At 53.9% G+C, this 25,817-nt stretch overlaps 6 protein-coding genes across 6 annotated transcripts; 5 read left to right on the top strand and 1 right to left on the bottom strand.

Moving 5' to 3' along the window:
• Positions 1–54: 54 nt before the first annotated feature.
• Positions 55–1,611, top strand: WHR41_01821 (uncharacterized protein; the record flags this gene model as incomplete). Its single annotated transcript, XM_069370427.1, has 1 exon — positions 55–1,611. The coding sequence occupies one exon, from the start codon at positions 55–57 to the stop codon at positions 1,609–1,611; it is 1,557 nt and encodes a 518-aa protein (XP_069232575.1).
• Positions 1,612–7,269: 5,658 nt separating this feature from the next.
• On the top strand, positions 7,270–12,126 carry WHR41_01820 (uncharacterized protein; the record flags this gene model as incomplete). Its single annotated transcript, XM_069370426.1, has 1 exon — positions 7,270–12,126. One exon carries the CDS (start codon positions 7,270–7,272, stop codon positions 12,124–12,126), a length of 4,857 nt encoding a protein of 1,618 aa, XP_069232576.1.
• Positions 12,115–13,740, bottom strand: WHR41_01819 (uncharacterized protein). Its single transcript, XM_069370425.1, has 3 exons — positions 13,652–13,740; positions 13,225–13,599; positions 12,115–13,165 (listed from the first exon to the last, which is right to left on the bottom strand). The coding sequence occupies exons 2-3, from the start codon at positions 13,258–13,260 to the stop codon at positions 12,233–12,235; spliced, it is 969 nt and encodes a 322-aa protein (XP_069232814.1). The 5' UTR covers positions 13,261–13,599; positions 13,652–13,740; the 3' UTR covers positions 12,115–12,232.
• Positions 13,741–15,861: 2,121 nt separating this feature from the next.
• On the top strand, positions 15,862–17,162 carry pca-2 (putative proteasome subunit alpha type-2). The gene is made up of 4 exons (XM_069370424.1): positions 15,862–16,040; positions 16,098–16,117; positions 16,171–16,836; positions 16,904–17,162. Exons 1-4 carry the CDS (start codon positions 15,997–15,999, stop codon positions 17,020–17,022), a joined length of 849 nt encoding a protein of 282 aa, XP_069232813.1. The 5' UTR covers positions 15,862–15,996; the 3' UTR covers positions 17,023–17,162.
• Positions 17,163–20,852: 3,690 nt separating this feature from the next.
• On the top strand, positions 20,853–23,711 carry WHR41_01817 (uncharacterized protein). Its single transcript, XM_069370423.1, has 9 exons — positions 20,853–21,404; positions 21,457–21,690; positions 21,747–21,819; positions 21,880–21,927; positions 21,983–22,022; positions 22,079–23,039; positions 23,093–23,241; positions 23,299–23,384; positions 23,440–23,711. Exons 1-9 carry the CDS (start codon positions 21,201–21,203, stop codon positions 23,535–23,537), a joined length of 1,893 nt encoding a protein of 630 aa, XP_069232806.1. The 5' UTR covers positions 20,853–21,200; the 3' UTR covers positions 23,538–23,711.
• Positions 23,712–23,858: 147 nt separating this feature from the next.
• On the top strand, positions 23,859–25,145 carry WHR41_01816 (uncharacterized protein). The gene is made up of 3 exons (XM_069370422.1): positions 23,859–23,921; positions 23,974–24,213; positions 24,265–25,145. The coding sequence occupies exons 1-3, from the start codon at positions 23,889–23,891 to the stop codon at positions 24,994–24,996; spliced, it is 1,005 nt and encodes a 334-aa protein (XP_069232805.1). The 5' UTR covers positions 23,859–23,888; the 3' UTR covers positions 24,997–25,145.
• The last annotated feature ends 672 nt before the right edge of the window (positions 25,146–25,817 follow it).

Genomic DNA, 25,817 nt, shown 5'->3' with positions numbered 1-25,817 from the left:
CACAGCATTCGACACTGTCAGCCTGTACCCGACGCGCGCTCATTCGGCCCCGCCATGGCTTCTACAAGTCCGTTCCACGATCTGACGCCGTATTTCGCATACACCCTTCTTACGGCGACGATCGGCCCTCTTCTCTTCGGCTACCATCTTGCCGAGCTCAACGCGCCTCAAGATGTTATTACCTGCCAACGCGACTCCATCAGTGGGTCGGCGTTTGCCCGCTTCGTCACCTACTTCAAAGAGCACGAGGAGCAACATTCTGGTGTCGCGGGCCTACCACAATGCATAGAAATGAACCCGACTCAGTTTGGGCTTGTGAGCTCCTTCTTCACGCTCGGCGGCCTGATCGGTGCGCTGTCCGCTGGACCTTTTGGCGCGAAGTATGGGCGGTTGCGGACGATGCTGTTCAATACTGTCTTCTTCACAATCGGCCCTATACTTGAAGCGCTGGCACCCAATATCGGAACCATGACTCTGGGTAGATTTATCTCGGGTCTCGGTGCAGGAGCCGCGGTTGTCATAGTACCGCTGTACATCAGCGAGACGGCACCGCCTAGGAGCAAGGGTTTCTTTGGCGCTTTCACGCAGATCATGACCAATGTTGGCATTCTCATCACACAAGTTCTCGGATACTTCTTGAGCAAGGGATCGCTTTGGAGGATCATCCTGGGCGTGGGAGGAGCTTTCGGTGCACTGCAAGCAGTCGGACTATTGCTAGGCGGACAAGAAAGCCCGAGGTGGATGGCAGATCACGGCAAGCCGTCTGGTGCAAAGAAAGCCTTGCGTAAGCTTCGCGGACACCGTGTAGACATCGAAGAGGAGGTCGAGAGCTGGGGAACAAACCAGGACGAAGAGCACATGGAAGACGAGGAAGAAGCCCTGATCTCCAACCGAGACAATTCAGCCGCCAACGAACACACAAACAACACCACGTCCGCCACGAAATCCACAATGATCGAGCCCCTCACCATCTTCTCCGTTCTCAAAGACTCCAACTCCCGCCCCGCCATCCTCGCCGTCACAACCGTCATGGTCGGCCAGCAGCTATGCGGCATCAACAGCATCGTCATGTACGGCGTAAGCCTGCTCGCCGACTTGCTGGCTTCCAACTCCGCCCTGCTCAACATCATGGTCGCCGTCCTCAACATCGTCGTCACGACCGCCTCCGCGCCCCTGACCGACAAGCTCGGTCGCAAACCTTGCCTTCTCGCCTCCACAGCCGGTATGGGCACCTCGTCTCTGCTCCTCGCATTCGGCATCATCAAGCACCTGCCGATCCTCAGCGGCGTCGCCGTTCTCCTTTTCGTCGCCTCTTTCGGTTTGGGCCTTGGTCCTGTGCCTTTCATCTTGTCCTCTGAGCTCGTTGGACCTGAGGCCGTTGGCGCGACGCAGTCGTGGGCGCTCGCGGCGAACTGGATCGCGACGTTTGTCGTCGCGCAGTTCTTTCCTGTCCTTAGCGAGAAGGTCGGCAAGGGCCAGGTGTACTTCCTTTTCGCGGGCTTTGCACTGGTCTTCGGGCTGTTTGTCGCGTGGTACGTGCCGGAGACAAAGGGGAAGGCGAATGCGGATGAGGTCTGGGGGAGGGGGAAGGTTGATGGGAGAGAGGACTGATAGAGCTATGTCTCACGAAAAGTACGTGGTCTTGAATGTGAAATCAAATGGCCTGATGCAGAGGAAGCGCCAACTGCGAGTGCACTCGGTCAACGTGCGTAGTCAATCATTGGGTGGGTCTTGAAAGCTTGCGACAGGTCACATTTCTGGTTACACTTCATTTCTAGTGCTGCAAAGCCGTTTGCATGTCACCGTCGCACTGCGCGGCCGCGTGCATAATGCCATGGGTGAACTTTGACGAATAAGCAACCGGACGCGTCTACCGTCTGTGGTTTGGTTGCTCTCCATCCCTCGACGTGTTTTCGACTTCTAACATCACTCCACGCCGCAAACAACGTATCATCAGAAAAATGGCCGCCAAAAGCATGGTCAAGCTTGTTCTGCCTGGTACGGAGTTGGTTCCAATCTTGACAATAGAATAGGCCAAACGTATCCCAGAGCAGCTTCTCGAAAAGCTCTTTTCTTTCGGAGATCATCAAGACTTTGGCGACCTGATTATAATTACGATCAAAGCGTCTCCTCAGCTTGACCACGCATTGATCAGATGCTCAGTGCTGTGGACCTTACATGGCGCAAACGCCCAGTTCCTGAAGCATGGACCGATTGAGGTCTCCCGAGAGGGATCATGGCCCGTCCGCTACGTACCGGCAACGCACGATGACGATCTCGAATATACGGCCACCGCGGACACGCATCATGTCTTCTGCATGAGATTGGAGCTTTATGTTTTTGCCGCAAATTTTGGCCTTCTCGATCTGAAGGGACATGTATCCGGCGAGATTTGTGCTCCCCACTATCCAGTATTCAAGGACGAGATCGTCTGCATGCTCAACCAGTTAACCTCCGCGCATCTCATTCATGATCTGCAAACTACGGACCCACAACTGAGCCGCTTCATCGCCAAGCGCCTACAGTGCATGCAAGCTGTGCTGGCCGCGAACGATGCCATCCTGCCGACGCTGCGAGGCTGCATCAGCGCGAGGGAGCGCCTTATCTCTGTAATCCGCCACGCGGATGACTACATCGTTGACGAGGGTGTGAGGGCAATTTGCGGCAGCATCGAGGACAGCCTGGAGGCTACGGCCATTCTCGACGCGCTCATTGAAAATAACCCCGCTGAATCCGTTATTTCCACGTCTGGCCGCCACTCCGTGGCTCTTACGCACAGCAGCGGAGAGAGGGACGAGGACGACGACGACGGTGAAGAGAATGACGATGGCGGACAGGACGACGACGACGAAGAAGACGACATACCCCTGCGCACCAGATCCTCCGCCCGCAGAGCCCGCAACTCTGACCCCCCGACTCCAGCCTCACTCGCGACGGCCCCTTGGACGCAACCCCGAAACCGACGCCCGCGCCCTTCCTCCGCCGACTTCGACTTCAGCCACCGGCAGCACACGGGTCTCAACCGACTCACTCTGAAGCCGCCCGTTGCCCGCAACGAGTACTGGTCCGTGACGCCGCAACGCTGGAACGAGCTCTCTGCACAGCGGCAGAAGATCTTCGCGCACGCGGGCTTGATGTGCGAAACGGACCTGGGTGTCAGCCTGCCGGACGTCGAGCGCTGCGCGAACTGTAAGAAGGGTGGCGTATCCTGCGATATCTATGTGGAAGAGGATGTGACGGCGCACGCGAGCAGAAGCTGTGCGTATTGCATAACCAGGAATGCTCGGTGTTATCGGGGCGATTGAGGTGGCTGGGAGCATTGTCTGTCATGTGCTCCAAAGATGACCACAATGTGCGGCTCGATGTTAGTGAGTCCACCTACGTTTGAACTAAGTTTGCATGGTACAGTGAACAGATGGCGATTTGCTGATTCAACGAGTCATTTGCATCCCTAGATTACAGGCGTAACCCAAATTTCTTATAGGTTGTTTGTGAAGTTTTCCACGTTTGACCTTGACAATGACGCATGGAGTATCATTCACGCAAGAATATTCTCACAAAAAGCTGCCGTCTCCTCCCGACCTATTAGAGGGTTGCGTTTGACAGCAGTTCGACGAAAATGTCTCAGTCCAGGCACTGGTTTCAACAGCGAAGTCAAGTCGTGAGAGCTGAACTATGCAAGTTACGTCGGATCAACGCCCCCTGCCGGACTCACTTTTAGAGGCCGATTCCGTTTATGCACTTCACTGCAAATGCCACTTGAGACCTGGATCTGGACGCTTTGTCCAATGAGACCCTGCATGTTCTTCAGCGCCTAAGGCGGCAACAGGGAAGTGAATGCGTCACCTATCTACGTAGAAACCTATGAGCTTCATCCGTTCACATTACCTCCACCATCTCTTCCACCTCAAGAGCAAACACACATCCACTTCGCCTAGCTCTCTCATACAACCAGAATGGCGGACATCGGCGAGCTCAAGCTAGTGTTCGACAATGAGCCCATGCCCATCTTGATGCCCGAACAAGTCGCGAAGATACCAAGCATTGTCTTGAACAAGCTCATTGGCATTGCATCTCGTGAAAACTCGGGCAACCAAATGCAGGAACTCGGAAAACTTACGATTCTCACGATCAACTCTTTGCAACTGGACGATGTGTTGATGGTTAAAATCGCGATTCAATGGATCCAGCACGGCGACAACATCCCGGCCTCCCGGAGTGTCAACATTCAGGTCCATGGCCGCGGCAGACACCCCGTCAGGTATCAGCCAAAGATCCACGCGGATGATCTCAGCATCACTTCCACATCGGAAACGAACCGTCACTTCTGCGCGAGGGTCAAGCTCTACATCCTCGCCGTGCAGTCTGAATCAGACGATCTGAAGTTCCACTTGTCTCAAGAACTCCGCTCTCTCTTCCCAGTCTACGCTGCCGAGGTCACCTTCCTGCTCGAACGCTTCGGCTCTGCTAACATCATGTCCGGCCTCCAAAAGTCCGATCCCGAACTTGCTCGCTTCATCGGGCGCCGCATGCACGTCCAGCGTGACAAGTTGGCCGCGAATGGGTTCACTACCGCCTATCTACTTGGCTGCTTTAGCAGCATCGACAAGGGACTGTCATTCGTCATGAGCCATGCAAAGGGTGCAGTTCTAGAGATCTCTAAGCAGCCGCTTCTGAACAGTATCGCGTCGCACCTTCAGGCTGGCCCTTTTCTCGACGCTTACATCCAGACTCTCGATCCCGATGGCACTACATCTGCCCCTAACAACCACAACGCTGGTATTACCTCGAAGGGGGCCAACGAGGAGGAGGCCGCCTCGCGCCTTCAGAAGAAGTCAGTGACTGCGGGAGGCGTCTACGGCAGATCGGGCGATAGCACCAAAATTGCTCCTGCGCCCAACAAGTCCACCACGGCAACGAAGAAGGCTGTTACCTCACGCGCCAACCCTACCATCGCGTCCCGAACCATCGAGACAACGACAGCCCCAAACAATTTCACCCCCTCGCGTCCCCGCCGTTCTCGACCCTCAGCAGCACACTTCGACTACAGCTCTAGAAACACCCACCTCACCAACATGACCCTCGCGCACCCCCTAGCCGAGGGCCAATACTGGTCCGCGGATGAGAGGCGCTGGAAGAACGCCACAGCCGATCGCAAGAGGCTCTACTCGCACGCGCACTACATGTGCGAAACTGACTTGGGCTTCAGCGACCCGAACCAGTGCACCAATTGCAAGGACCAGGGCATCCCGTGCGATAGGTACGTGGACGAGCTGATCACGAGGTTTGTGGGGAGAAAATGTGCAGCGTGTAAACTTCAGTGCAAGGTCTGCGAGACTCCGCAGGGGAATTGAGAGATTGGGTGTTTGGGGGAGTGATTGAGGGTACTTTCTGTTCCTAAGCCTTGGAGAATTCGAGGGGTTTCTTGGAGGACTATGACAGTCCGTCACTTGCTGGTTGAGAAAGTTGTGAGTCCACGACGACCTGCTTTGTTGCGGAAAAAGATAAACGATGAGTGATAGAGTCAGGCTCTTTATAGCCTAAAAAAAGATCGAGATTTCCGTCCAAACACTGCCCTCTTTCCCTTATTTCACCTTCTATCCCTCCTAGATCCATCATCAAACCCCAACCGCGTAGTATCCATCCCCAGCTCCACATACCCTAGCCCGCCACCACTAGCCTCACCACTCCGCCCCGACTCCCTTCCTTCGAGAACCTCTTGCTCTTGCGCCTTCAACGCAGCCCTTTCCGCCCTCGCGGCCCGCCGTGACCGCCGCACGCGATCAGAGTGTTTCCGCGCGGCTCTCTCCTGTCGCTTCTTGTGCCTTCTGACTAACAGCAGGGCCAGGGCGAGGACGGCTGCTAGGCCGAAGAGGCCGCATGCGGCGCCGATTCCGGCCTGCGTTCGCGTGCTGAGGCCGGAGGAGGTTTCTGAGTCGAGGTTTGCTGCGTCGTTTTCGATGGGGGCGGACGGGGTTGAGGTTGTGCTTGGGGAGGCCATGATACGCTTTGATCTGCGATTGTGTGCACTTGATGTTTGGGAACAAACAGACTGCGGTGTAGTTGGTTCTAGGACCTTGGTCTAGACGCCGGGCGGTGTGGCCTTGTTACACGGGAACGCGTTGCGGTCTATGGTGTCGCGAGACTGGCTTCGTTGATCCTTTTGAAATTGAGCAAGTGAATGAGGTATAAAGCTTCGCCGCAGGCCAATCTAGTTCCTCTTTCGAAGAGCCAGCTGTCGCTGTAATAGAACCGGCAAGATACTCAGATGGAGCTGTAGTCGCGGCGAAACGAGAGCTGAATAACGATCGATACAGACGAAGATGTCGCCAGTAAAGCACGCATGGGAAGTCCTTCTATCATGGCGCAGGTCGAATCATGCGCCTATCCAGAGGTGTATGCGGTGGTGAGAAAGGAGATGATCACATTCTAGAGGGCTGGGCGAGTCGAGAAGCAGCTCGCCCGCCGCGGTTATTGTGTGCCACCATATGGCTTGCTCTATCCCAGGCGTGAGGTGGTCACGCCAGGCATGTGGGTTGCAGGGATGTGATTCCGAAAGGGCTCTTTGCGGAAATGACTGCTGCGGCTGGCGGCTAGCTGCGCTTGCATCGATTTGAGCGATCGCATTTTCTTCAGCACTTGGAAAAAAAAAAAGAACTCCACGCATGTCACCCTGTACATTATGTCGATACGAGATGGATGTAATTCAAGTTGGCTGTTCAAGAAGTTCTGCTGAGTCCTTCAGTGAAGTGTCTGGAGGGATGCGTGACTGGACTTCCCGGGGGCTGGGTGATTAGCCACGTCCCTTTGGCTTGTCCCTGCGGTCCTTTTCATGCTGGATTTCCGAGGGGAATCATCTTCATTCCACATGCTCGTGTCACAGCACAGAAGTAGAAGCCCCATGATAGATCGTTAGCCCTGCGGTGGGTAGGGTGCGAGGATTCCTGTCGTCGCATCAAGGAGGGGTGCGGCAAGTGCCGGGCGCCTCGGCTTGTTGCCGAGCATGCTCGATGCCTGGAGATGTCGAGACGCCGTTGGAGACTTGCATCATGCGTGTACAGCTCGGCGGTGTTGGACCGCACACGCTTGCGGACACCGCAACGAAGCAACAAGTCCTGATGATCAGAAATTCTTTATGACTACCATCTATGTATAACTCACAAGTGACCTTCTCTTTCACAGCCATTCCTCGTCCTCTCTCAAGCTTTCTTGTCCCCTGCTGTTTTCGTGCACAACAGCAACAGACACCAAACGGTCTTGCTTTGTAGTATGTCCTCTGGTCTGGATATCTCTTTCCTGCGAAACTCACATCCCCGACATACCGGACCTTATTTGCATAAACTAGCGCTGTCCTCCAACGACAACATCGCCATCTCAGAAGAACTCATCCAGGCCATCGCTGCAGAATTTCAGCCGCCACGGATATACAAGCTCTGGTTATGTGCATGTCCGGACGAAACGGCATTGGCATTCGGCCTACGTCAAACTACTTCGATATACGTTCGTAGTGTGTCAATCAAAGCACTCTACGGATGGTTTCGCACCGACAGATGCGGCCACGTGTGGCGCGCCCTGGGTGGGACAGATGGAATCGCTGCGCTGCTGGCTACCTTCTCTGTCAACCATATCAAAATGTTCAGCAAGTATGTCGGCCGATGCAGCACCAGTGAACCCGCTAGAGATGAGAGGCAGGAACTTCTCACAGACCTGATGCAGGTGCTGGCATCTGCTGTTATTCACGGCTCTACAAATGCGCGGAATCCTGACCGGCGCCCCCTGCTGGACGCATATGTGCCGCTGGTGTATGGATGCAGGCCAGCATTCAGGGACTCATGGATCAACCATGAAGCCCTCCCGGAGCTCGAGATGTACAAAGTGATGGCGACAAACACGGACTGGTATCAACAACAGTGTCTGAAATTAGCTGCCAGAGGTGACGAGAAGTTGTGGATCTACAAATCACTGCTCACGGCCCTTCCCCCTGGTCCTTCCGCGGAGCATCCGACTATACCGAAAAGTACGGTCTTTGCTGCAAAAGTCTTGCAAATTTTTGTGGAGAATGGTGTTCGCCTCAGGAAAGACAAATGGCATCAGGGCCGGCTTGGTTCAGCAATGCTCGCCATCATTCGACGTCTTGCTCGTCCGGAAATTCCTCTCGCGTTCGCCCTGCAGACTGTTCGCCTGATGTCAATGTGCGCAAGCGAGCACATCGTGGCAGAGTCACGTGCATTTGGAGTCAAGTACCAGGAATACTTGAAGGATATCACAAGATTGTGGCAGCGCAATCCGGACGCTTTTGAGCCAGTCCTCTCAAATCTCTTCCCGACGTTCCAGAACGACATCGAATCACTCATTGAGGCAACTAGAGAAGCGAAGCTCGCATTTCGATACCGCCGCTTCACATGGCAGTTGTCCAGCCAATTGAGCATTGACGTGGAGGGTTTTGACCAGCTTCGTTTCGTTATATGCCCTATTCCGAGGAAGCTCTTCACAATGCTTCCAGAAGACGAATCCCGCGATCTTTTCGAACGCTTTGTCTTGGCGAAGGGCGATGACTTGAAGTGGATGGTTGGGAAGATCATCTATGAGGCTACCTCCCAGCAGGCAAACCCTGACCTTGATCTGCTACGCCTGCAACTGACAACCGACAATCAACTTCGCCTGGATGATGGCATGGAGAAGGTGTCGAAGTACAGACTGATGGCTGAACGGGAGCGAAACCCGGATTTACGGATTCATTGGCTCACTGCTGCCGCATCAATGGCTGTCGGATCGGGTTCTTTGGATCTTCTTCAAGATGTCTTGATCTGGGCGCGTCGATACAACAGGGACCCCAATGTCTCTGCCTTCTATAGGTCCTGGAATATGCTCCGCGGCGACGAGACAGTGAGATTACTGTCTGGCATCCCGGAAAACCTGAGGATTGATACCGATGTTGCAAGCATTGCAGCGAATGTCCGTAAAGGCAATGGCATCACTCTGCTGCTTTTAGAGACGGCTACCATGTGCCAGAAAGAGCCAGGGTTCTACGCCAATCATTGGTCAGAAGTACAGCGTCTTTTTGTTGATATTGTACAAGTTCGCCTGAATAGTATCAAACGGCTTCACAAGCTTTTGGGTATATCTGAAGACCAGGTCTTCGCGGTCGTTTGGGATGACACACTGAGCTCGCTACTCAAAGCTGAGAAGCTGGGGCTTGATGAGCGAAACCAGAGCTTGCAGTACCATGAATTTGATGGCCCATTGGCAGTCTGGGGTACGGGCGAGATTATCGTGAGGGATCCAAGCATTGCATCTCTTCGATTCATCAACGAGCTCGCCGCACAGCGACACGAGCTATGGCGACAGCACAGATCAACCATGCATCCGGCAGTCACTGCTTTACAGGCGCCCTGGACCCAGGGCTTGCCGATCCAAGCTTTGGACGTCATCACAGTTGAGGGCATACTTCCTGGCGGATCTCTACCTTTCCTTGAACAACGGGCTCGTGAGATTGTTTTTCTACCTCGTGAATATGCACAACGGCCCGTCCCTGAGGATTTAGAGACCAAGGCCGCCATCGGATGCTTCGTCGACGATTATGCAAGGGCTCTGGGGATATATCTCTCATGGTGCGACGAGAAGGAGTTGCGGAGACGCAGGGAATCTGCTTGGGCATATGCGACGAGCTCACTCTCGGAAGGCCGACTCTCAGTTCCAGAAGCTAGGGCATACTGGGGAGACATCTTTACTAATGCAGGCGCGCCACCTTCTAAGTTTGAATCCGTCAGCTTTCCTGAGAGATCGCCTCCGGCACTCCCACTACCAGACAAAGCAGACGAGTTGCAAGAGTGGAATCCCGATCCGATATTGAATCCGGTCGTCTCCGAGAAGCGAAAGCTTGAGCCCACGTGTCTAGATTGCTTTACTCACCCGACGTATGGCAAAGACACCACCTACAGTCTCGACACCCCATGTCCGAAAATTGGGCCCTTTCGGGTTCCAGATTTCTGGGACCTGGAAAGATTCGGGCCTATGATTCCGCCTGACGCCATGGAGGCTTTCATAGCGGCATCGTTGTTGCTCGTGGACGCAAAGTCGAAGGCCGACTCGAAGATACTGTCCGCGCCCTTCCCTCCGACCGCCCCAAGGTTTCCAGCTCTCTTCCTTGACTCCGACTTTATTGAATCTCAACGCGATTTCGATGCATTCCCGTCGAAGCTCCTTAAAGATACTCCACCAGCGTTGCTCGAGCAGCTTGCGGCGAAACTGGTCAGCGATATTTGCGCGTCAGACGACCCTTCGCCAGCCCTTGTGAGGTGGGCTTTCAGAACTGTGAAACTTTTGGCCTGTTCTGATAAGCCAGGATCCGCTGTTCCGTACGTCGTGAAGACCCTCGTTGGTCTGCCCGAACAAAGCTCCTGGCATCGCATCCTGCTCCACCCCGGGGTTCTGAAAAGACTCTCCGCAGAAGAGTCGAAGGCTTTGGTAACTGGTCTGGCTCAACTCATCCTTGAGAGTGCCAGGGCACACGCCGCGAAAGACCAGATCTCACGTGCGCCTGGAGTGGACTCTTCTGAAGACATCGAGATGACGTCCGCCCCTTTTGTTAAGGTAACGACAGTCAAGTTGCTGGCGCAATTGATGAACCACGCCGGGTTCATTGATGAAGGGTCTTCGGTTGGTGTACTGGTGAACCTGTTCAGGGAGTCTGGTCACGTGGACATCCGTGTAGCAGCCGTGGAAAGCTTGCTGGCCATCCTCCGCTCCACCAATGACCGCAACATCGAAGCTTCCGTGATGAATGCGCTTGAGGAGCACATCGTCCCAATAGCAGCCGATTTCAACGAGAGAGCTCCCATGACCGAGCAAAAATGGAAGAAGTACGGAGAGAGCAATGAGATGCCTCAAGTCACATTCAATATCGACGCGCCCGTTCGAAGTGCACTGCTACGGTACATGGAGTTGCACAGCGATGCGGCACAGAAGAGAGGTCTAGTCCAACGCCTTTTCCTTCCTTTGGTTCGACAATCCGTGGACAACATTGCTCGTTGGACAGCGCTGTTTTTGCGTGTGAACAACGCGGCTAGCCTCGAATCTCTATTACCGCCTGCCTTCGGAAACCACGACTTGTTGAGCTGGCTCCTCAGCCGCTCCACCGAGCACATGCCTGTGAAGGCTTTCAAGATCTTCAGTGATCAAGCTATCATCGCCGCCAACCCGCCGTCCGCGATGAAAGCCTTCATCAAGCGTATAGAAGACAACAAACCTCGCACCGAGGCATTTGAAACCTTCTTGCGCTTTTCCAAAAGTGGCGCTCTGGCGATGTCGCGGACAACGGTTTCCGACCTTCTGAAGCAAGGAAAATTCGCCACCGCCGAAGACGCAGCGGCTAATGACTTGCTAACACCGGAGCACCTCCAATCACACGAACGTCGTGTGATTGACAATCTACTCACTTGTTATGACGACTCCATTGAACGCTGGCAGAGATACACCAGAGGCTACGTGACCCCGGTTCGCATGGAAGAGAAGCGGCGGTTGCGTTGGCATCAGTATTGCAGGCCGCTAGTTCAGTACATGATCGAGCGCGTCGAGTCGCAGCGCACGCCGCAATGGCAGCAGGATCCCAATCGCCAGCCGGCCAGATTACCGGATATGTTCCCCATGCGGCTCTGGCTCTTGACGTATCCGAGCATTCCTCGGCCGGACGGCAGCAAGGACGATGAGCAGAGAGAGGATCTTGCTCGTGAGTTGCGGGAGGTGATTGCGGAATTGGCTGCGAGTGGACGCCCGTATCATGCACCATTCAAGCTTGTTTCCGAAGCCGCGAAGGGTTGCTACGAGGAAGACTGGGCGTTCATAGCCTGGCGGCTGGGGGCTTTGGACGATGAGCAAGTCCACAGGCAGATGACTGTTGAGGAGCTGCTGCGGATCGAGCTTGCGGATTCCCTGCTTCAAGGCGCGAAGAAACCGCTGAAAAGTCAGAAGGAACTACTGGGTGTAGAGATAATGTTGAGGCAGTGGAGGAACAGCTTCGACGAAGATGTCAGGGACCGTGGCATCGCGACCTCATTGATGCTGTCCGAAAAGGCGAAGACAAGCAGGGAAGCTTTGCCCGTATTTCTGCACGGGTTGATAGGATAGATCCTTACGCTTTAATTCGCTATTCCAAGGGGGTATGTACATATAGACATTACGCGTATCGCATATCAATCGTGCATATCAAGAAGCAATGATTTTCTCCATTCTTTCAGAGCTTTCTGAGGAAATCCACCACGCTCTTTCTCTTCGCTCTCCTCTCCTTTTGTTTGATAAGCTTGACCGCATCGCTGATTAGGTGCCCTTCTTGCTGATTTTGAGGATAGCCTATACTGGAACTTCGCGCAGGTTCGGCCTCTGGGGCTGCGGCTGGTTGCGGATTCCGTCGGCGAAAAATGTAGCCAGAAGGGACCGAGAAGGCAGGGTCATCGGCTGCACCGCATTGAGACTGCTGCGTCCAGTCAGGGCGGTCGTAGGGCTGTATACGCGGCCGTTGCTCGTAGCTGGGCTGTGCAACTTCGTTTGTACCATATGGCATGGCATGGTATTGAGGTGGGTCTTCGTCCGGGATGTCGACCCGCTCGTATGCGGTTTGACAGCCGTGGTTGACGGCCACGAGGCGCGACGGATTCGCGGGCATGGAAGCGCGCTTCGATGCTTGCTGGCGGAACGTGTCGTTCGAGTGATCGTGTTGGTCAGGGATGTCTGGGTTTCTGCATCGCGAGCATAGAAACTCTCGTTGTTTGGTAGTCTCGTGCTCCAGTTTGCTTGTCATTGCCTCAAGCTCAGCGAGGCCTAGGTTGAGAGCTGCGAACATTGATCTGTGGTCCATGACCGGCCTTCCGTCTGCGGTACATTGCGATGGTTGCGTTCTCGGGCGGGACTTGTGAGTTTTGTTGACTTGGAAGGCCTGTGATGAAGGCTTTTGTGCTTGCGGCGAAGCTGGAGTCGAGATCGATGTTTGCGACGCGCCTCTAGAAAGAAAGGTCCCGTCGCGCGTTGCTTGCCGGCGCAATCGTCGATTGTCGGCAATGTCCCGTTCTCGCTTTGCAGCCTCGAGCTTCTTAAAGAGCACGTTTGCGTCAACCGAACAAGCCGGAGGTTGGCCAGCTTTGGTATGGAATTTGTGAATCTCGGGCGGCAGCTGTAATAATCAGATTAGTTAGGTTTATATAAGTCGCAAAGGAAGCAAAGCGAACTCACGATCTCCATCTCCGTGAAGGTTAAAGTGGCCGTCATGGTCGATTGGTGCGGAGAATAGAATTATGGAGGCAAGGATCTGGGCCTGGGGTGCGGCAGCGGATCTTTTAAACAAAGACTTTGTCTCGCCCACAAGGTTTTGCGACGACGCCTTCGCTTCCTCGAGCCGAGCTCAATCAGATCTCCACAACGGTCGCTAACGCTGCGTGCGAAGAAAGAGGCGCGGAGGCCTTATATGCCCGGAAAGAGCTCTTGTGGGATCAAAAAGGATCGGCGGACTCCAATATGATCGGCCTTCCCGGGCTGACTCGAGAGGAAGGCTAAGCAACAACCAACCCTGGGTCGCGGAGATCCTTGTCAAGATGTGTGCGCGTGAACCTTCGACGGTGTGAGTTTGCACGCTTAGGGAGCTGACCTGAGGGTGTATTACCTGCGTCTGCGAAGCGAATATATGCTGGGGAGTTATTGCCCTTTCAAGCGAGTCGTCGCTTATTGCAGTGCTTGGTGGCGCTCCTCACGCGAGCATGGCACTATTCCCCCAGCTCCGTGCACGGTGTCTGTCGACGCGAATCTTGGTATGGGCTTGATGGCGTATTGGAAGCTTCGCCGGCCCCTCTAAACGAAATGAAAGGTGCGATGCGGGAGAATGTGGTATTTAACAATGCGAAACAGTAATGGGAATCTTGCGTAGGCCTCTGAGCGCCCGCAAGCTCCATCTTCCCCTTCATGTTTACCAGTCATCGTACCGATTCCATCGATGTACCTGAGACTGTCTAGCCACGACGATGCTTTGGCCGGCGAGCGCCGGACGCGCGCCGAACTCTAGCGCCCCCTGGGGAATTGCGCGGCAAGCCACGGTCTGGTTTGATGAGAGTGCGGGAGGGTTCGGCAGAACGACATCTTCCAAAAGGTGTCTTTTATTGTAAAATGATTTCGATGAAGGTGTAGGAATGCGGGACACAAATGCGTCCACTCGCAGGTAAATTTGCTGCGTCACACAAGGAAAGTCTTGGGGATGCTTGAACGCGAGCTGAAACTGCTTGGGTGGTAGCCTCTCCGTTGACCCGTGGTTTCGAATTTCTTGAGGGCGAAGATCTTCAAGTCCTGCGATCGGCCGTGTCATTACGACTTCACGACTAGCGACAAGTACAGTGCGTGAAAAACGTCGCTTCATCATGACGCGGTGCACAGTGCTCGTTCAACGGTGCGTGAAGGCTCTGCAGTTCTCAACTGCCTTGTAAATCACTGTCTGAGATGCCACGCTTGGTATCGTCATCAGCCGCTTTTGCGATTCCAGACCATCAAATTGTTCCAAAGGCACGTCTAGAACAAACATGACGCAAATGAGAAACACACAAACAGGACATCTTTCGTGAATCTATACGCCGGAATATACGCAGAAGCCCCAGAGTGCTCGATCAACACATCGTGGGGTCGCTTTCCATTGCCAGGAGCGCCGATGAGCAACAAAAGCACAGACCATTGTGTCCTTGTTGTTTTGACGAGGCCGGGCACTGTGCAGTGTGCAGTGAGCAGTCAACACGTCTCGACGTGTCGACGTGTCGCTTCGGTATTGAATCGTTCACTTGAGGCGGTGGACAATGGTCGGTGCAGGAAAATCGACATGTCAACCGAATAGGTGGCGTCCACGCTAATGGTCTTTTTGAAAGGCTAGAGATTTAATCATCAGCATCAGGCACGACAGATCCCATAGTGCCTAAGTCGGGCCCTCAACTTGACTCAAGAGACGCATGCTCCGAGTGTTGAGTCGGTGCACCCCGGCATTTGGAGCGCCTCTGACGTTCCCCTTGTCTCGATGGTTAGAGACCATGAATATCTGACATCGCTCTACTCTCTACTGTGTTCCTCGACTTGTACTGCATCCTCAAGATATGAAGTTCTGCCACTCATGCTTCGCGTCTACCTTTTTGCACCCACAGCCAGAACGGATCTATCAATTGGATACAGAGCTTGCAGAGCCAAACCAAAACAGCGCTGAGAGCCAAAACCAGCGGTTTGAGAAGTCTTGTCATTGCTAAAGTAATTGCACTTCTGGCGCGGTAGGGGGAGGCGAGAGCCGGAGTTGACAAGTGATGACAGGTGATCGCTGGACGAATGAGCTCTGGAAGCCTCAAAGCCCGCACTAAACTGGACGATAAAGTGGGCGAGGGGCATGTGATTGTAGTCAGGCAGGACCAGGGCAGTACTGTCCTGAATCATTTTTGACGGAAAGGAGTCAATTCTCGACCGTAAGGTACTGCGTTGCATCTTTCCACATTTCCTAGTTCGAAGTGTTGTCGCGATCTCATTTTGTCCGCTGGAAATAAACAGAAAACAAGTCGGCAGAGTGCTGGAGAGCACGGCGCGTCAAATTCATGCTCCTGAGAAGTGAGGCCTGATGTGTTCCAAACTGATTGTTTTGGCCGATCAAAATGTGCGGATGATTCAAGCGTCGACGAATTGCAGAGCCTATTCCACAACATTGGATATCCTGTAGTTGAAGTACAGTCATGATAAGCGTGAGCTGGAGTTCCTCGTTGAAGTCATCGGCCTTGCTTGTGTGCCTCAGGCTGTCAATCTCCGAGCTTGCGGCGCGCGTTCGCGCTGCCTGACGGAGCTGGCTGTGAGCTACGCCGCAACAACGACCTCATCGTCACCAACCGTCGCACTACACCCTCTCACCCCAGCGAGCTATTCTCCAAATTCGAGATCACGAACTAAATCGCGAGCCTCATTTGATCATCTCCACTTCTTGACGGCAGCGGCAGGCCCAACATGGCCGACAGATACTCATTCTCGCTCACCACCTTCTCGCCCAGGTACGTTTGGAGTTTCCCGGACATGTCTGATGAATGATAATGCTAACTCGTCGGCAGCGGTAAGCTGGTGCAGATCGGTATGGCTCAAACCTCTCGAGTGATCCTCGATAGCTTCTAACGTTCATCCCAGAGTATGCACTCAACGCAGTCAACCAAGGTGTAACCTCTCTCGGTATCAAAGCCGCCAACGGCATCGTCCTCGCCACGGAGAAGAAGTCCTCGACACCGCTCATCGACGCCTCATCATCCTCGAAAGTCTCCCTGATCACGCCCAACATCGGCATGGTGTACTCCGGCATGGGCCCCGACTACCGTGTTCTGGTCGACAAGGCGCGCAAGGTCTCGCACACCGGCTACAAGCGCATATACAATGAGTACCCCCCGACACGGATATTGGTGCAGGACGTTGCGCGCGTGATGCAGGAGGCGACGCAGAGTGGTGGTGTGCGCCCGTACGGTGTTAGCTTGCTCGTGGCGGGCTGGGATGACGGCGTTCTGCCCGAGCAGGCAGAGGTTGAAGCAGAGGAAGAAGTTGGCATTGGCGGTGAGAAGCTGAAGAAAACAAGGAAGACGGGCGGAATCATGAAGGGTGGGCCTAGTCTTTACCAGGTCGATCCTAGCGGCAGCTACTTTCCTTGGAAAGCTACAGCCATCGGCAAGAGCGCGGCGAGCGCAAAGACTTTCCTGGAGAAGAGGTACACTGAGGGCCTCGAGCTGGAGGATGCGGTTCACATTGCGCTCCTGACGCTGAAGGAAACTATTGAGGGCGAGATGAATGGCGACACAGTCGAAATTGGTGAGTACACAACTCTCGCAGACCCCTTCCTCGGACTTGACGTGAACAATACTAATTGCATGTACAGGTATTGTCGGGCCTCCGGCGGATGACCTTCTTGGTTACGAGGGCGTAGAAGGCGCACAGGGCCCGCGCTTCCGCAAGCTGAGTCCTCAGGAGATCGAGGACTACCTGACGAACCTTTAATTGATGAATGTTCAAGCGGCATTACAGGGGCAGGTTGGGAGGACTGCCAGGTTTCCGCTGTCCAGGCGGACGCCTCTAGAGATTACGGCATGTACCATACTCACGTAAACAGACATTCGATGCATCACGTCCAGCCCCCATTCGTGCTACTGCTATAAGCCTACATTGTAGCGAACCGAAGTGTAGTGAAATCAGGATCGCGGCCGCGATGCCTGCGGGTGAAGCTAGGTGAGTCGCTCCTTCCGCGAGTGCTGCTCATGGCGTGCCTTCCGCACCCAGCCAACCTGACCTCACTGCCTTCACCTCGCATTTTCAATCTCATTCACGCACATCCCCACTCTCACCAGCACAGTCCTCATTCTCATTTCTCCCTCTGGAGCAGCGGAAAGAATGTCGCTCCCCACTCCACCCCTGACAGGCCAAATGCCTCCTGTTGCCCCACGCCCCGGCATCCTACGCTTCCTCGACGCGCACCTCGAACACGGATGCCTCGATGCCAACGGCCATGACATGCTGCAGCGTGTCCTCCAAATGATCGACGAAATCTCTCTACTTCTCTTTCCTCACAGCAGCCGCCTCAGCAGCCTCTTCATGCGGAGGATCGAGTGGCTTACCAACAGGGTCATGAACATCCTCAATTTGATTAACACACACATCGACGGGAAGTTGGAAAAAGCCAAGCGCGCTGCGCAAGAGCTGCCTGAACTGTCTGTGCCGGATCGGCAGCGTTACGCAAATCTGAAAGACTGGTGCGATGTGCTTCAGTGCGTAACCACATAATTCGCGAATATTCTTAACTATTTCGATGGCTAACAAGAGATCCAAGCACGCTTCATAATCCGAGCAAGAACGACGTTACACTTTACCGTCACTTCTTGAATCACTACGAAGTCGAAGTTCACGCTCCGTTCTATAGACTGCACCGCCTCAAGCCGGAGCACAACAGCTGGACGCTGCGCAACAGAATCGATCATATTCGCTTCACGTTCGTTTCGCTTCGTAATGCCTGCGAGGAAGCCAACGAGATAGTCTACGCCCTCGACGCTGCATTTGAGTTTGGATGCTGGCGTGACGGCGAAACGCCCCCCGATCTCGATATCGCGGAAGATACGGATATCCTTCTACCCCCAATCGTCTACGATAGCAATGGGATTCCTGCTTTTCCTCGGACCGCAACAAGGTTTCTGCCTACCTTGGACGATGTCTTCCGGAGCCTAGATGACGATTTCTGGTACCACCCTTTCGGCAGACCGCCGACTGACTTCAGCTACGACATCACGTCGGAGCCTAATGCGAGTCCGAAAGAGCCAAGGGCTGGCGCCGAAGTACCTCGCGTTTTCTCCGGCTCCTCTTCTCAGCTGGAAGGATCCGTGAAAGGAGTAGGACTGAATCGTGCGGAATTGTCGGTGGATGCCGAGAATGCGAACGCCATGGTCAAAACCAAAGACTTCGCTGTGCATACCCCCTGCCTTCTTCCGAGCCCGGCAACACTTTTGGAGAGACGCGAGGCTCTTTGCACGCGTGAACTGCAGTGGGAGCATCGCCTCATTGGTGGTCGAGTCGTGAAGAGTCGTCGCCCGCACGACCGCAACAGAGCTCAAACTGTCGACGAGCGAAGCGGGGGCCTGGAGGCGTGGTTGGCAGAAAGCCCTCCAGACAAGGCGGCGGAGAGGGTTGGCGGTGCCAGAGTCAGAGCGGCCCACAGACAGAACACCATGTGAGTTCGTTCCATTGCGAGGTCGGTATTCGCTGATAAGAAAGCTGGCTCAAGTTTCGCCACACACCACATTGGCTTTGAGGATAACATTCTGCCATTGCGCGTTTTCACCATGCTCATCACCCAGCTTGAGCACGGCGGGAAATGTCGCACAGTCAATGGCGTTCCCATCTTCAGCCTCGCGGTCGAACGCGATGTTTTCCATGATATCAGGATTAAAAGCTTGAAGAGGCACGGGAAGTTCGATGTTGAAACGTGCTCTCTGCACACGGAACAGGTGCGCAAGGGTAATAGCTCGCCTTACGATAGGTTGCAATGAAGAAATTTTCCCATCACTGTTTGGCTGTACGGTCAAAGCGTCGAGTGTCGTCGTGATGTACTCTGCCATAGTCCTCGCTGCAGAATCTGCGGCTGCGCTCATAGCGCCCGCCTGCCGAACTGTGTCAAATGTCGTTGCGCGCCACTTGTTGTATTGCTGGGGCTCGAGTACTTTTGACAATTGAAATGCGGTCTTTCGCAGAGACGCCGCCCACTCAGCCTGTGGGGGCATTCCAAACAGAAGCTGGTCATCGAAAATGTCCATGACCATCGCAGCAACGGTCGCTTGAAGGACTGATATCTTGTTCTCCGGTCTCCACCCTGCCCACAATGGCTCAAGACGCTCGAGCTGCCGATTGTTGACAAGACCACAGAGCTTGGAGGAAAGTTCCTGAGCGGAGGCATTGATCTTCGCCCTACGATAGTTGTTGACGGTCCAGTTCTGCATTTCGTGCGCGAGCGAGATCATCTCCTGCTTGAAGGTCGAGTCCGACGTGACCATCGTCTCCACCCTTGTTGACTTGGAGATACTTCGCTTAAGATCCGTCAACTGCCGCTGCAGTCCATTCGACTGCGTCTCACCGATTCGAGCTCGAGTGCGGTAGCTATGCAGCTCTTGTGGAGGTCCCCGATTGTCCTGCCTGGCTTCCTGGATCTTCCTCGCGACTTCTTCCCGCCAGAAATCGTCTTTCTGCGCTAGCTGCTCCTGCAAATAGTGTGCTTTGTTGTCCAGATTTGCGCATTGCCCCTCTAGCTCCACGCGTTGTGCTCTCTCTTTCTCCAATTCTTGCTTCAAACAGGAAAGCTCTTCCTCCGATATCAACTCTCTTCGCTTCGGGGGGCTTTGTGAGATCTTCGAGGAGCTTGGTGTAGCTTTGCGATTCGTTCGCTCGAACGCGGCCTTTATGCCACTGACATTTGATCCCCTCTGAGGGCGCTGCATGAGTGAAGCCACGTGGGTCATGCCCCTTGCTTTCTCAGAGCTGTCGTCTCGTTGTCCACCGACATCTTTACCATTTGATGCTCCGGTCATCGTGCTCTTCTTCGGTATCCTGGTCTGCTGAACAGAATCGTTCAGTGTCTGGTCGATGCTCCTCGCCTTCCTTATCCCATAACCCTCTTTGACCGGCGCAGGTCCCCCACCACTATTGTAGATCACAGGTATGGGACTGGGCTCCGGTGAGCTCGCAGGACTGTGCTCGGAAATGATGAGTTGGGGAAGGAAACGGGCTTGCATTCGGACTATGGTTGCGGGATCAGGATCGGGAGGGTGTCTCTGTCCCACCACGACGCGACGTCCATGCTGATTACCTTTTGAGTGTCCCGTCAACGATAACTTTGACTGATTTGCTTATCGATGAATCCTAAAGTGTTTCTCCAACATCCGCACGATCTCTGTTGCATTGTTCAAGCGCTCCATGTTGTTTCGAACGCAGTCATGGCAGCCACTCTCGGCCTCTGGTGATGCGACGCCAGCCGCACCCGGGATCCACAAAAGCCAAACGGACTATTGTTCCGCGTTTGCTATATTAAGAGATTCCGATTGACCTGAACATGGCATTCTGACCACAAGCCATCGTAAGCCATGTGTTTGTCACGCGGGCAACGTGAATATATGTTTGTGAACAAAGCAATCCGTTAGGGCAGTCCCCACGTTGGCAAGACAGCAAAGCCAACAACGTTCAGTTCAGCCTCGCGACGCGCACGTCCCGCCGAGGATCTCGAAGCTGCCCTTTGAGGAAGACGCACGACCCCTGGATGCTCCATCCATGTGGGGGCGATGCGGCATCTCTGCAGATCCGGCTGGGATGCATCTTTGGCTTAGGCGACAGCATAGTGTATCAAGTGCCTCAATGTCCGATAGCCAGCTCCCGTGTCCGAGGAGGCCATGAAGACCTTTCTCGCATCGGGGGCTCGAAGCAGCACTAGGTAGGGCGTTGCTCACCGCAATCTGAGACCTGGCTTGACGCCTGACACACCGGCACTACGTACGCGCGAAACCGCCCATTGCAAAGCCGTCCGTCTGTCTCTGAAGCGTTTCCCAATGCTGAGTAGCTAGCTAACACGCCTGTCCGACTTCGCCTGTGACCGCCACCACGACCACGTCCACACGCTCTGCTGCTTCACAGTACCACGCCCTGCCATGACTGTGAACTCGCCAAGTCGCAATGCCACCAGGCACAGCAGAGTACCAACAATGATCAGAAGTACTGGGACCCGACCGCCTTCCATGCTCGGCGAGCCAGAAGTTGAAGACAAGCTGGTGGTGGCCGTGGATTTTGGCACGACATTCTCAGGTGTAGCAACTGTATACAGCGCGAACCCGGATGATCTTGACATCATAAAGGTAACTTGCCTCGCTCTTTCAACGCAGAACCTCCAATTGATGTTGTCTACAGAGTTGGCCTGGTGGCAACGGCATCACAAGTGACAAGGTCCCAACTGAGCTCTCATACATCAACAAACCCACTGCGTCCAGTGATGCCACACCTGAGCAGACACCCTTGTCCAAGGTCAAGCCCGACATCAAATGGGGCTTCCAGCACAAGCCTGAAGAGCCACGTCTGCGCTGCATAAAGCTCTTCCTGGATCGTAATCAGAAGCTTCCGCACTTCGTCTCTCCCTTGGAAACTGTGGGTCTTGCAGCGGACCCCTTACCACAGTCGCCCGCTGATTGAGTGCGTTGCAGGCCACGATACTTCGCAAATCGGACCGTACTGTCAAAGATGCTGTTTCCGACTTTCTCGCGAAGATCTATGAGCGTGGGTCCTAGCACATGGTTGAACGCAAGATTCCATTTCCCGACTAATTCGCGATTGCAGACACCATGGAAACACTTAATCGACGATATGGAGAGGCTTTTATGAGCAGTAAGTGCTGAGAGCTTGTCATTGTTCGGTACCGTGCTAATGGACGATGTCGTAGCAACCAAAGTCGACTTCGTACTCACAGTCCCTGCCGTGTGGTGAGCGCTTTTGCAGAGATCGAATGCTCGGGGGCGGTTGACTAATCGTTGAGTAGGAGCGATGCCGCCAAGAACTCTACCCTCCAAGCAGCAGAACGCGCCGGAATGGGTGAGAAGCACCAACTCAAGATCATCAGCGAACCCGAAGCAGCGGCCGTCTACGCCCTGAAGATGACTCCCCCCAAGGGCTTGCAAGAGGGCAACAACGTCGTTGTCTGTGATGCGGGTGGCGGAACTGTCGATCTCATCGCGTACAAAGTCACCAGTCTTTATCCTCTCCTCGTGGAAGAGAGTGCCGTTGGAACGGGTGGGCTGTGTGGCTCCGCCTTTCTGGACTTCAGATTCGAAGAGCACGTCAAAGAGCGGCTCGGCGCCAAGAGATTCAACGAGATGAAGAAGAAGAAACCGAAGACTTGGATGATGGGCTTGCGATACTTTGAGGAGTTCGTGAAGCGAACGTTCAACGAAGACGAGAGCAGCGACATCAATATCCCCATGCCTGGCCTACCAGACGACGAAGCCGCTGGTATCGACAGCGGGTTTTTGGTGATGGATTGCGCCCAGGTTAAAGCAATATTCGATCCTGTAATCAAGCAAGTCATCGATCTCGTGCAAGGTCAAGTAGACGCGGTCAAGAGAAAGCGCGGAACCGTATCTGGAATTATCCTGGTGGGAGGATTTGGTCAATCGAACTACCTCTACACGAAGCTCAGACGCCATTTCAACGATGCACCCCCACCACCTTATACACAACAACCTACGCATGCGAACGGAAAACTGGAAGACAACGGGATCGAGATCTTGCAGCCACTGCACGCCTGGACCGCGGTCGTCCGAGGTGCTGCATTACGTGGCATTGAAGGCAGTGTCGTCGAGAAGCGGAGGAGTAGGTTCTGGTACGGTACCAGCTACGCCACTGTCTTCGACGAGAAGAAGCATCCTGCATCCGATCGCTACTGGAGTCCTCTTTGGGAGAGATGGATGGTCTCCGATCGGATGCAATGGCACATTGAAAAGGTTTGTATCAGCGTTCTGCAGATGGCAATGACGGTTGCTGACAATGCCGTTAGGGCACACCGATTTCCTCAGAAGAGCCCATATCCTTCCATTACACACGTAACTTCCGTCCAGGGCAGTCTCGCGTGGTGGAGGACGAGCTCGTCGCATGCGAAGATGACCAGGCACCCGATGCTTACAACAAGGGTCTGATTAATGTTTGGTAAGCCAATGATACGCTCTCAAATCGCGGAAGGCCTCTAGCTAACCTACGCATCAGCAAACTCACGACCGACCTCAACGCTGTTCCCAAGAGCCTCTTCACAAGACTCACCACTTCGAAAGGAGTTGAGTTTGACAATCTTGGTAAGCTGTGCAAAGTTAGAGTCTATTCGTCATTTTTCTAACGACGCGTGATCAGATTTCGAGCTGCACATGAAGATCCAGAGTGCCAACCTGGTCTTTGAGCTTAGGGTCGACGGTGTTAAGTACGGTAGCGTGCAGGCAGACTTCCAGTGATGACCTGTCGCAAAAAGGACATACTAGCTGCAGAGCTCTGGGTGGTGGAATAGGATGGTGGTTAAGACGGTGGGACATGGCATGCATATACCCTTGGCTAATGAGCGTTCCGCGAGTAAATGTACTATTAGAATCGGCCAACAATAATTTTCCTGCACGACTGTCTTTGCTACGTTTCAGCCTCTTATAGAGCATTCGATAGCGCAAAAGTAGACGTTTCGGTGTTTTCGCCACTTCGTTGACACTTCGAAGGTTCGTCGGCTTTTCCCGCAATCCTGGACAGACACTTCCCCACCTCCATCGACGCAGACATCATCTCCAACCACCTTTTCCTCGAGGAAATGATATCACATGAAGCTCTTCCTCATCCGCCATGCTGAGACGGTAACACTCATTCTCCCGACTAAGTAACAGCTAAGGACTGACCTTTTGACAGGTTGACAATGTTGCCGGGCTTTACGCAGGCGTCCGAGACTCCGTCCTGACCAACCATGGCGTCGAGCAAGCAGACAAATTGGGCGATCATCTGGCAAAGACCGGTGTCAGACTCACTCACATTTTTGCCTCGCCACTGACCCGTACCTCGAAAACCGCAGATGCGATCCGCAAGGCTCAGACCGATACCTTCACAGATGCAGTGCCAGAAATCGTGAAGGTCGCGGCCTTGATCGAACAGGTTTATAGCTCCCACAAGATGCATTCGTCTTTCATGTGCTGACAAATGCAGGACTTTGGGTACTACGAAGGCAAGCCTTTCCAAGCTCGCGCCGCCGACTCGAAGAAGACAGGACGTGAACTGCATCGCGAAAAACACAAGGATGACGCAGGCTTCGTCGACGTCGAAAGCAAGGAGTCTATGGCCAAGCGAGCAGATCAATTTCTGGAAGACCATCTTCTGCCACTCCTCACCATTGATAAGCCTTCTGCTGAGGGCTCTGTGGCGGTTGTCTCTCACGGGATGCTGCTATCCCACCTTTGGCGCCGCTTACTCTTACGATTACCTCGGAGAAGCCTCACTATTGCACCCGAAGTGACAACGGCGAGAGGGGACCTAGTCCTCGAACACCTTGGAGGATGGAGCAACACTGGCTACCTGCAGCTCTTGATTCGCGCCGATGGTTTGGCATCTGGGCCTCTAACAGAGCCGACACCCAGCGACGCCGGAAAGTCAAGGTCCACCAGCGATACGCAGACCCTGGAAACGCCTATTCCGCCTCCAATAGAAGCTGTTGCAGCATCTGTCGAAGTTGGCAGCAAGCGCTTGGAGATCAATCAGCGACCAATACCAAGCGCAGGCGACTTGAAGATGTTGGCCGGATACTCGACTGTGATCAAGATGGTGGATAGCAAGCAGCATCTCGCGGGTTTGAAGCGACAGCGTGGTGGTATCGGAAGATCAGCACATGACGAGAAGCAGAAAAAGCTGGACGGATTCTTCAAGAAGCAGCGGCTGGATTGAGTTTGCAGTCGCGTTATCCCCTACTTGGCGATCTAGCACTACAAATTACGACGAATCACGGGGTGTCAAAGTCAGAGCTAAAATAAAAATGGAGCCGTCGTTGTAAAGAAACCAGCGAATCCAATGTTAGCCTTTGATATCTTGTCTGAGCCTGTCCCGCCAGAAGCGAAATTTCACATGCTTTGAGGGATTCCTCGCAGCAATTGCAAAACTCACTGCCTTAACACTTCGCAATCTTACACAGCTACACAAGCCGACCTGACGGATGTTGTGCCAAAGAAGTTTGATCTTACAAACAAGACTCCAGACACGAGCGTAGAATCGCATCAAGCCAACGATTCGACTGTTGCGATCTTCGTGGCTGATACCAATCGGGCACATGACAAGACTCCATTGCACTCTCGCGAAGCACTAACAGGATTTCCCAGCCTGGCTTCGATACTTTCACCTCGCCGACATCACCTTACCCCAACAGACACAGACGGACAAAAACCTCTATTCGAATCTCGAAGAATCTGAGCCCACATACACTAGCTTACCAGCGACAGTGTCGAAGTCAGAAGATATATTGAGCGCACTTTTAGCATGTGAGCCACGTGAATGTCGAATCACAACCACACCTTGTACTCTGCCCTCCACTCAACTTCCAACCACGATCTTACCAGTTATCCTGACCACATCATGGATCCAGCCCCATCATGCACCAATGCAGATACAATCAAACTGGGTGCGCAGTTGCCCGTCGAAATGATCGACTCGCCCATCAACGATGCCATCGCTTCGGAAAGCACACTCTTGGATACAGCAGGCAATGCAGAACC

Source organism: Cladosporium halotolerans, assembly GCF_011745625.1.
Source record: "Cladosporium halotolerans strain TM138-S3 chromosome Unknown Sca4, whole genome shotgun sequence".
Lineage (NCBI taxonomy): Eukaryota > Fungi > Ascomycota > Dothideomycetes > Cladosporiales > Cladosporiaceae > Cladosporium > Cladosporium halotolerans.
This window is presented reverse-complemented; position numbering and strand designations above follow the sequence as displayed.